At 34.6% G+C, this 12,048-nt stretch overlaps 1 protein-coding gene across 1 annotated transcript; it reads left to right on the top strand.

The window, feature by feature from the left end:
* The first annotated feature begins 672 nt into the window (after nt 1–672).
* Rab19 (RAS oncogene family member Rab19) lies at nt 673–10,372 on the top strand. Its single transcript, XM_022060360.2, has 6 exons — nt 673–1,396; nt 1,979–2,063; nt 2,826–2,924; nt 3,892–4,049; nt 4,971–5,111; nt 5,531–10,372. The coding sequence occupies exons 1-5, from the start codon at nt 1,187–1,189 to the stop codon at nt 5,079–5,081; spliced, it is 663 nt and encodes a 220-aa protein (XP_021916052.1). The 5' UTR covers nt 673–1,186; the 3' UTR covers nt 5,082–5,111; nt 5,531–10,372.
* The last annotated feature ends 1,676 nt before the right edge of the window (nt 10,373–12,048 follow it).

Below are 12,048 nucleotides of genomic sequence, written 5' to 3'. Positions count from 1 at the left end.
CACTTGCAAGTGAATTTATACTCTGCTTCCTATCATTTGTGGTGGAAAACATGGGTAAATTTAAAAGAAATACAGATGTACATAATTTAAATACAAGACGTAAACATGATCTATATGTGCCAAATGCTAACTTCACTAAATATCAGAAAGGAGTGTACTATACAGGTATCAAGTTGTTTAATAATCTTCCACCAACAATTAAAAGTCTAAATTATGATATAAAGGTATTCAAGCCTGCATTGAAAGAGTACCTCTTTACTCACTCCTTCCATTCTGTAGATGATTTCATCTCTGCTGAAATTTTTAAGCTTTATATCCATAATCTACGTATATGTAAAGCAAGTTTTGTATTTATATTTAATTTGTAAAATTATTTTTCATACTTGTATTGCAGAATCTGAAATTTATGTACATTGAAATGTGAAATACGTTCTTGTACTTGTGTTGAAAGTTCTGAAGTGTATGTATATTGTATGAAATGACATGTTCTATATCCTTTGGTTGAGTCCTAAGAAGGATCTATGGAATGTAAATAAACTCTACTCTACTCTACTCCACAACAATGCCAAGTAAACAGATGACGTTTCCTAGGTCACATAACAATGCATGCAAGCTGACCATTGTTGTCAGTCCATATTTACAAATTGTTGATATTTCCTAGGTAACCATCTTACACATTTTCCTGTCACTTTTTCGTAACACTCTTTTGCGGAATGACCCTTCCGTATAGACGTATTTACGTCAAAAATTCCCTTCTTCAAAGTTTAGAAAAGCTAAGTGAAATATAAGGTGTTTACGGCGATGAGTACGAAGTAAGTCGCCTCTCACAATGTAGTTAGATAGAAGAAATCTGGTGTAAATCTACCAGACTACACGTTGCAATAACCCAGCAGACAGCAATCTTTAGTCTGGTAGAAGTTTACATCAGGGCAATCCGACCCGATGATGGAGGCAGCAAGGGCCTCTGAATCGTCAGTAAACTTCTACCATATCCTACGGCGCAGCAACTTAGAAGACAGGAATCTTCAGACTCACCCCGTGAAAACCTCAAATCCTACGTAAATCTAAACATCATTTTAACGTCTGTGCTTTTCAGAGAAGAATGTGTTTTTTTACTGCTTTTTTATCTGTGGTTTCGATTATGGCTTCTGTGGTATTTGTATGAACTAGTGATTATGACGTGAAAATGTCAATACGTACTTCTTCTAGTTTAGTTAATTCTGGTGATGATAGTTTTGATTACTTATTTAAGATAGTATTAATTGGTGACTGTGGTGCAGGAAAAACATGCGTTGTACAAAGGTTCAAATCTGGAACATATGTGGAAAGACACTTCAATACAATTGGAGTTGATTTTTCAATGAAAACTGTAATAGTCGATGGCAAGAGGGTGAAGGTTAGTTTGTATTGAGTTTTTTAAATATACTTAATAACCCTTTAAGACAATTTGTTGAATGTTGAGTAGCTGCGTGAAGGTTATGTTGTTTCTACAGTTTGCTGCTAATTTCGATAATAAGGAAATAACATACAGTTTCTGTTATTCAGCATGCTGCTCTGTTGGTTGTAATAATACAGTTACAGCTCTTACAGTTTTGTATTTGCCAATTGAAAGATTTAATTCTTGGCTGATTAACAGTTGTCATATAGTAACTGGGGAATAGATTATGAAATTTGATGTGGAGATTATGCAATGGGAGTTGGCTCCACAGTGTTGTCAGCCTTGACTGATTATATATTTTTTTAATGTTTGAGATGCATTGCTTTTGTAATGTTACATAGGAATGTGCATATTTGTCTCTTTGCTTAGCAGTTTGGGTCAGTAAATGGGCAAACACGATTGTCCTGAGAGACTTTATTCCTTTCAAGGAATATGGCTGAAAGTATTGATATTAAATGTTTTTCATAGTTCAACATTTGTGCAATAAGAAAGTGGTCATTAAGCTGAAGAAATGTTTAGTAGCTATGTGTTTATTTCTAGCTGCAAATATGGGATACAGCAGGCCAAGAACGGTTTCGTACCATAACACAAAGTTATTATCGATCTGCACATGGTGTAATTTTAGGTAAGGTTCCTCAGTTGCTGAGTAAAGTTATTTTTGACATGCAAATAATGTCAGTACTTTTATAATACAGACAAAATCTCATGGGATTTTGTGATGAATGATATAATATGTTTGTGACTCTCCCATATAGCATAATTCCTCACAGTCAAAGCCATATCAGATCAACCCTTTATATTTTAATAACATTTTGATAGTCAGTATCCATTACAGAAGTGAGGGAAAGTAACTGATGTTTGCATACCAAATATTGATTGTGAATTGTGTGTCAGATGAAAGCCTGATTTAAAGTTTCTTAAAATAATGGTGAAAATATCGAACCTCTGACAATGCTGCTGAAGAGCTGGAGCAGACTCTGAATTGAAATTTAATTTGGAGCATTAAAAAACAAACAACCAATATAATATTTTACACAACAAAATGTTTTAATATTATATAATTTTTACAACACCAATAAACTTCAAACGTTTGTGTATAGACTGTACAAAATAAATATATTTAACCAAGTTCCTGTAATCTTAGGCCTAGTAATCATAAGTGATAGTTTTGCAAGCTGTATGAAAGAGTTACATAACACTGGTATGAACCATTGTTTACTTGTGAAAAGGATTTTGTTTCATTTAAATGAAATATACATAAAAGCTAGTGTAACAAACATGAAAATCATGTGTCATATTCTTTCGCCTCTGGATCGTTATGTTGAATTCCACCATAATATATTTTACTTTTGTGTAAAGCAGTGCATATTTATTTTTTCTGTTGCAGTGTATGACATAACAAAACGGTCATCATTTCTCAGTCTTCAAAGATGGATTGAAGAAGTTCGAAGATATACTGCCTCAAATGCAATGCTAATTGTTGTTGGTAGGTTAAACACTACAATTGTTCTATACAACTAATTTAAATATACGCAGCATGTACAAATTTTGTCACTCTGAGCATATCTAGTGTACGATAAAAATTATAGTGTTTCCATTGAGTATTTCTCCAATGGAAAGTACACCTTGATTTTATCGACGCTAAGTAATCTGATTGAAATTTAAATAGAGTTTTAGGTTAGCATACTTGTATGTAAAATACATTTAGAAAAAATCAAATATGTTTTCATGTCTTGTCACCAGAATGCAGAGCAAAATTGTAATATAAGCATATTCAATAAACCATTTGTAAGTTGCACAGTTCAGTTGCTTGGGAATGACAGTAACAACTCAAACATATATTAACGATAAATTTAAGAAAATTAAATTTATTAAATGCTTTCTATTTTTGGTTTAGAATCTTATGCATTCTCATGTAACATCTAAAGCACAAATATTAAAATATCTTGCTCTGTGATAATATCAACTGAAGGTATTAGAGAACAGACAGCCCAAGAGAATATTTTGACCTAAGAAAGAAATATTAACGATAGGCTGGATAATGGCTCATGATGTTGAGCTTTATAATTTACAGTCTGCCCCTGATACTGGTAAAACTATTAAATCAATCAATGTGGATGAGGGAACAACAACATGTGGCACATTTGGGAAGATGAGAAGTTAATAGAAACATTTCGTTGGGAAATTTGAAGGAAACGGAACAACTTGCTGAATCTAGATATAAGTGATAGGATGATATTAAAATGGATCTTACAGATGTAAGGTATGAGGGTGTGGAGCAGATTAAACTGACTCAGGAAGGGGTCCAGTGACAGGCCTTAATGATTGTGGCAATAAACCTTCAGGTTCTGTTAAACCAGGGTATCTCTTCACCACCTGAGTAACTATCAACTGTTCAAGGAAGATACTGTACCTCATAGTCAGTCATACTTATGTGTGTATCTTGTTTTCAGGCAATAAGTGTGATCTAGAAAGTTTAAGGGAGGTGGAATTTGCTGAAGCAGAAGTAATGTCTGTGTACATTCCAGAGATCTTGTTTGTTCTTGAAGCTTCAGCCAAAGAAAACACCAATATTGATGATGCTTTTATGCGTTTGGCTACAAAACTGAAGGTGGGTGACAGCTGCCAATTAATAGTATTGTATTAGGGATTCAGTCTTTTGACCATTTCCTGTATCCAAGAAGGTATTGTTTTTTTGTACTTATATGTAATGGATTTTAGCATGCGTAGCAATTCAATTATTTTTTTCTGAAAAACACACTCTACCATAGAGTTCTGATTATCCTACCTAAACAGGAGTGAAATACAGTCAGATAATCAAAAATGTAGGAAATGATAACATGGAAGACTAATGAAAAAGTTGGGGGTAAAAATCAACTCGATGTATGGCTCAATTTACGATATTATTAAATTATAAAGAAAATACAGTGTGGTTTCAGATAAAAAAATCTCATAAACAAAAATAGTATGTAAAGTAAGGTACTACGCCACGGTGGTCTAGCGGATAGAACGCTGGCCTTGTAATCCTGGGGTCTCGGGTTCGATTCCCGGCGGTACCCGAATTTATAACTTGTGTTGGGCAAGGCCGTGGTCTAGGCAACACGGAGTTTTCCTCCGTGGCATCCCAACAATTACTCCATTCACACACAGAAGAAGGCAATGGCAAACCACTTCTGGATCATCTGCCAAGAACGTATATGAACAGGTCCCAGTCCAAGAAAAGGATGGAAGGATCCTGTTCATATGGACCTGTCGTCAGACAGAACACTAAATAAATATAATAATAATAAAGTAAGGTAAAGTAAAGCTGTCCCACTATGCGCCATGTAGGCACTTGGGGTGAGAGGAGGTATAGCTCCTAATTCTTGACCTTGGCACTAGATGGGGGTGAGTGGTCAGCATCAGTGGAAGACTAAGATTGCAGTGGCAGTATAATATTAAAGTCTGACCTAGTCTAATATATGTTATAGAAGACTTCAATGAATGTAATTGCTGTGATAGCTGTAGTTCATAGTTCATATAATTGTTTCAGAGAAGGCATGGTGCCAGTCCATATTCTATAGGCACGGATGAAGACACTGTAAAGCTCGGTGAAGGGAAGAGCCTGACTCGCTGCAGTGGTTGCAATTTTGGTTTTCAATAATGTGCCTTACAATTGAGTCGGACAGTAACGGTATGAAATTTATTATTTTCACTGTTACCAATGATAAAATTAATTATTTTGTTGCTGCCTTCCAAATACCAAATTCCTATTTGAATCAGTACTCACTCTTTTTTTTTTTTTTTGGTTATGAACTTTCTTGAAAATCAGAAGAAAAAATGTAAAAAAGCCATACTATTTCCAGTACAAATGGTGGTATGCAAACAAGAACTGTGTGCAGGTAATTATCTGTTAGAGCAATATATATATATATATATATATATATATATATATATATATATATATATATATATGCCCCTGTGTTGTTATGTAAAGTAGGGATTGTAGGTTCTTCCCAGTATGTCTTGTTTGTACGTACAGCTCTTGAAAGACAAGATGTCTTGTTGCAAAGCAGTCGCACCAATCTGTTCTATTCCTTTGTTTGTTTTCAGTGTGATGCAGTTCTGATGTGACATTGTCACCATATCCTAGCCTTGTGCACAATCTTTATTAGTAGGAAGATTAGCACCAGAGTGGCATAGCAGAAGATGGAGTTGTAATATAAGTGATCTGACAGCAGCAATAAAGAATTTCTGGGATCTTTTTGGGTAAAAGTTGTAGTCAATCTTAGTAGCACAGAATTAATGAGCTTTAAGTTATATTAGCTGCTTCATGCCATTTTTATTAGTGACATAACCATACTGATTGACTGAGTGCCATTAGCGTAATTATGCATTCTGGGATGAAATCTTATTTTTTAACATATTTCAAGTGTGAGAGTTGTGCCATTTGTTATATTTACAGTGAAATACCTGTTTAATGAATCTGTGGGGGAAATAACTTTTCTTACACTAAATCTGGGTTTTTACTAAATGGGATTACGTAAAATTTACGTTGGGAACGTTTTTATCTTGTTATAAAATTGGCTGTGTATAAGGATGATAAAAATAATTTCTTTACATAAGTGTTTCTTTACAAATACAGTTACATAGTTTTATTTCACGCAATATATTACGCTGAAGTCAAGCAGCTGCAAATGGCTAGTACAGTTTGCAGGGAAAGTCAGTGCCTTAATGTGGCAGAGAGAAGTTGTATCTGGAAAATGAGGTACATATTTATTAATATACGGGAGAATGATTCTCTTGACGTCACTCATTTTCGTAACAAGTGACCTTAGAACATTTTTAAAAAGCTTGTATATAATGTGTGTATTGTCTGAAAGTGTAAGAATATTTCCATGACAATGTCCACACAGTCATAAAACATCTTGGCTTGGAATATTTTCCCACTTTTTGGGGGCGGAAACTTTTCACTTGTGTCCATATTTGCATGCAGTAGAGCAGTGATTTTTTTCTATATTATATTTTATCCCATGGCATAGTGTTTCCCTGAGAGAAAGTGTCTAGCGGAAGAAGGCTTTTTGCCTTCAAAATGCGTCAGCAATAATTAAATCTTCCAGTATTCAACTGAATCTTTACACTTCTACTCTCCCAATATGTATTTTTTATATATCTGTCCTTGACGCTTCATAAACCTGTCCAGACACCCATTGGTAGCTTTAAAATTATCAGTCTTTAATGTCGGTTAATTTTGTTAGCTTGCCCTTCTCTTAGATTTTTGCTGTTTGATTGGTAGGTTTGCAGAATGCATTCATTTCACTACATCAGCACATTCTTTATATATTTATGTTGCCATGCTTTTATGTCTCTTCTTTTTATTTGATCCATATCTCCTTTTCAGTTCTGTGCTTAGAATAGACATTTTGTTTTTCATTGTGCTACATAAAAATTGTTTCAAGGTCAAATTTTTATTGCTGGAACATTTGTATTTTTTCCACTTCCATAGATAATTTTAGCTTCTTCCATGACTGATTGCTTATTTTTGTAGCAGTTTTGAGTAAGCAGTTAATAAGAGTACAATAAAGAAACACTAGTTATGACATTTGTTACTGCACGTAAATACTACCATATCAGTTGAGAATGAAAGTAACTGTGATGCCACAGTAGCGTGTCTTTGGTGCATGTTCAGTATTTGACATCACTCACCAATGATTATGGTTATGAAGTAACAATTTTCAGCAGGAAGTAAATACTGAATACTAATTGTTATTTTAACCACAACTGCACTAAACTGAGGTACAAGTTCTGAATGGCTGCAAGTTTTGTACACTACATGCAGGTTAATTTACTAAATCAAAAGTGATTAAATATGGGAAAATAATACAGGTAGGCCCCGCTTTACAGCGCTTCATTTCACACTGTCTCACATTAACGCCCTTTTAAAATAATAAAAAATAAACAAATATAAGAAGAAAATTTGAAAATGCAATTATAAACTCAGCACAGGAAGTGGGTACCTAGGTGGCGCTAGTGTCGGTGTCAGTTGCTTTCTCCCCGTCTGCCAGTACAATACATTATAATTCTTCCTCGATTTACGCTACTTGAGTTAATGACCCTGAGGAGGTGGAACGTAACCCCGGCATAAATCGGGGCCTGCCTGTACATCGTTTTATACTGGGACCAGGAAAAATATCTGCCAAGTGCAGGAATACAAAGTCAGGATCTTGCTCTGTGTGTATTATTAAGGTCATCCAGGATTATATTTTTTATGCCACTAAATTTCTTCTGGCTCTGTTATTGTTGCAGATAGCTTCATAAACATATATTTGCAGTTAAGCACATTTGGACATACATTAAAAAATTCATACTACTGTGAGAAATTCTTTGTTCTTGTTTTACTCATATACAGTCATATCTTTATTATGATTATTTCTTGTAACTTTAGTTTAATTTGAATCAAATTTAACATTGCAACACATGGCATAGTATACACGTAGGCTATTTTTAGTTGGAACATGAATGTAGCATTCTTGTTCATTTGACAGTGACACAACATACAAGGACAATTTCATTGTTGTGTCTTCAAGCATTTTTCCTGCATTTGTGCCACAGTGAAATTACCACATGAATCATTTGTGCTGCAATGCAGGCTTCAGAAATACTATTAATAATTGTCTCTTTTTATTGAGGTTTATTTTTAGTGTAATGTGCTACACAAAAACAAAATATTAATGTAGGTGACGCAGATATTAGTTAGGCCTAAGAATAGGGTAAGTTGCCAGAGATCTGTACAAAAGGGCCAGTCATTACATAGTTATTTAGTAGGTGAAGATTCAGCTCCTGCCCCATAAATAATGAACATTTGTACTTTATGTTTAGAGTAATGTTTATGTTTAATTATGAATTAGTTTGAAGACATTTGCCCAAATGATATATTATTGCCATATTTCATGCTAAATATGTGTTGTGTAATTAACCTGTGAATATATCAGTCTGACAACACAATGCAAATACTAATTGTTAGAAAACACTGCACATTTGACCTTGAAGTTCCTTATAAAGTATAACAAGTTTATCACTCGTCAAAATAATTTCATTCAGTGTCATGGTAAGACAGATATTATGCATTATTTTTGTAAGTACTGTACTTGTTATGTGCTAGTTGTAATGTGGCGGATTACAGTGTTATATTACGTAATGGCAGATGTAGATGGCCGTGACACTTGATAATGATCTTATAAAATAAAATAGCTTCTGTTAACATTTTTGAATTTGTGCTGTATCGAGTGATTGGCATGTTTGTGTGATCTGAGATTTGAGGTTATGACAGTGATGATATCAGTTATGATCTGCTGGATTGTGATGCCATGCCGTCTTGCAGGTGATTACAAACATTTTGAAGGAATATATTATCTTCTATCTTCTGTTAGATTAATGTAGAAATGATATGTTATTCCCCCAAACACTGATAATCATCTGTGAGACCGTTAATATTTATATAATAATTACAAATTTATATGTACGTGCCTTCTCTGTTTTTGAAATGAGCTACCAGCATAATGATGTTTAGTCAAACTTTCTTAATATTAGTACCAGTTTGATAACCCCAATGAACCATGATAATGTAGAAGAGTTGTGTATTATGTGAGTGTATAACCAAACTAAGGATTTGAAGAAGGTGGTGGTGGATAATAAGGAGAAAGAAAAAGGGAAATGTAACTTCTGTAAGTTAATATTTTGAAATCTTTTATTGGGAAAGTACAGTACCATGTCCAAGCTAACAATTTGCAAGTTTTGTTATTAGTGAATATTTTTCTGCTGTAGCATTTTTTAAATATGTCTTATGAGACTTAGAGTCTGTTTTAAGGTAACCAGTTTTAATTTTGTACTTTATACAGCAAAGCCTTGTTAATTAAAAATTCGAGAGACCAGTTATATAAATTTTGATTTAAGCAGGTTCACAGTATCCAAAAACTGCCTTCCAGGAAGAAAGCTTTAGAAACTACCCTTATTTTCAGATTGTTTGTCCTCTCTGTTTATCTCTATCTCATTGTGTCATTGCTGATATCCAGAATTCTGCACTTGTCCCACGGTAGCGAGCTTTTTTGGTCTGCATTTATGAATTCATTCGTAGCTGTTGAACACTTAAAAGAGCACTGCTATCATGGACAGAGGAGGGTGAATGGAAGTGTACGCCATGCCTTTGACAAGGGCCTGCTTTTGTCTCTCTGTCCGGAATTGGCAAAGTCCGGCTTGGGGACTTGGGCACGATGACAGTTTTGGCCGTATACTCATGGGATGGCTACGAGTGGCTGTTTATCAGATATTGACAGATGGAGATAAGTGCTTGACAGACTTTTCAAGAGTCAAGTACTTGACTGAGACTTTTGAATTTGTTTATGGTTACATTTTGAATTATCCATATTAAAAAGCCTGTAACATTGTGTGTCGTTAGTTGGCGAACTATGGTATAATAACTGCAAAATTTGCAGTACTTTGAATACTCAGTTCTCAAATTAATGAGGTTTTACTGTACTAGTAGTGTAATGTTTATATCTTCTATATATTAAGATGCATCTGCATCAATTCTGATGATACATAAAAATAATACTTTTATTTCAGTATGTTACCGCAATCTCAATTAAGCTATGAATAATAATGCTCGATATTGTACAAAGGATAGAAGCTTTTTGATGCAGATGAAAACTGTTTGTTACTGTTGCAAATTAAAAATATTTTTATAGTAACAGCATATAATAAAATACTATAGATTTTCCATATTTTCTCTTACATAAAGATAGCAATCTGCATGTGCACTAATGCCTTTGGAAATAAAGTTAGTGTTTGAGATTACATATATTTCTTATTTGAATAAAGACATTAATCAGTTATAACCATATTGTACAAAATGTTGTGTAAACATATATAAATAGAAAATGAAGTTGGAAATATGAACTTTGCGTGTTGGCAATTCTGTGTTTTGGCAAAAGCCATATCTCCCCCGAACTATTATCAGAATGTCAGTTTTGATAATAACATTAAAAAAAGAGAAAACTGGTAATCACATTATATTACGAAAAGGATCAATATTAAGAAACTGGCTTTAAGGAACGTATCCATCCAAACGAACCTCAGCTGGGAATCTCATTACTTCTCCGACTTACAAGGTAGGGAAATTTTATGAAGAATATTACGGGACTGCTTGCAAGGCGGTGATTTCAGTTATACAGCGCGATTATTCTTGTTTCAGATCATAATAGTTGTGGTGATCGGTGGGTAAGATATGCAGTGTCTGTGCTATAACGTAAGTCAGGAAAGGTTGTGGTGCCTACCTTCTTGCGATTTCCAGTAGTTTCTCCAAATTAATGCTAAATGAGTGGGCCAAGTTGTTCAAGAAGAGTTCTTTGTGATTATTAGGCTATTTCGGAACATATTTTGTGATATTACGTGTCTCCACCGATCGTGCAACGAGGAGCAGTATTCCAGTCATATCTTCACACTGTGAGTAAAAGAAAGATTGATTTTCTCTTCATGAAGGTGGTAGATATAACTTTCAAGTATAATTGTGTATGTCGGCCTTCTTGCGTTGCATTAATGTGCGTAATGGTAACATCCACATGTTGGAAATGTTGGAGTGTGACGTTACTTTCTACCATAGTGCCAAAGCTTAGAATTGTAGGAAAAAACCCGTCGTTTAAGTGTATGCAGATCTTCAGCTTTTACCTTTAGGCCTACAGATTCTCAATTCCGAATTATAATCCCTTACCAGTCCCGGATTTCAAATACCATTAGATTCCCGTTGTATAACCAGTGTCAGCAACAGCTGTATTGTATGCACCGGTCACTGATAGATACAAGTCTGTAATGTCACTCAAAACACATGTTCTAGCTTTCAGATTAAACATGAAATTGCTGTACGCCATTTTGTGACACAACACTATTTGTGTTTGCCTTATATAGAATATTATTTCTAAACACGCTTGTATTTTATGCGTTTAATGAAGGAACAGGAACATTTAGGTTTTTATGTTTGTTGAAGAGCTGCCATTTTTCTCTTAATTATTCACTTCCCTCCTATCGTTCTGGTTAATGGTGTAGATATTTTTATTTCTCTTGATGAACATGGCACCAGCCTATCGCGCAGTCGGCTTGTACAGAACAGTGAATGACGCGATCATACATCAATGTTCAAAGCGGGATTCGAAACCATGATCTATCGAACACCGTGTCCGAGTGTAAGAAGTCCTACATCGTATTCGTGAGATTCCGGATTGAAATCTCGGCTTCGAGACCCTCTACCTGGGCTGAGGTTTTTCGTGATTTTCGTCAGTCATTCCAGGCAAATGCTGGAATAGTAAAATAGACCACAACCGCTTTCTTGCGTGCCCATTCCATTACTTATTAACCATCATATTATTTGATGCTGTTTAGTCTGAGATGCTATCAACGTCGTTAAATAACCCGTGTATAAGTAAATACAGAGAGACTACGATGCAGTTGTTGAAGTTGTCAAAAGATGGCACAGTTATGTTATCGACTAGACATGCTCCTATGTTTTAAAATGAGACACAAGGGGGAGGGGGGGATAAAAGTATTTTGTTAAGAAAATATGCAGGTCGAATAGCATGGGA

The sequence above is a fragment of the Zootermopsis nevadensis genome, unplaced genomic scaffold (assembly GCF_977971745.1).
Source record: "Zootermopsis nevadensis isolate Lab colony 2312 unplaced genomic scaffold, Znev_1.0 Znev_ptg000015l, whole genome shotgun sequence".
In the NCBI taxonomy this organism is placed as follows: domain Eukaryota; kingdom Metazoa; phylum Arthropoda; class Insecta; order Blattodea; family Termopsidae; genus Zootermopsis; species Zootermopsis nevadensis.
Note: the sequence above shows the minus strand (reverse complement) of the source record. Positions and strands in the feature narration are given on the sequence as shown.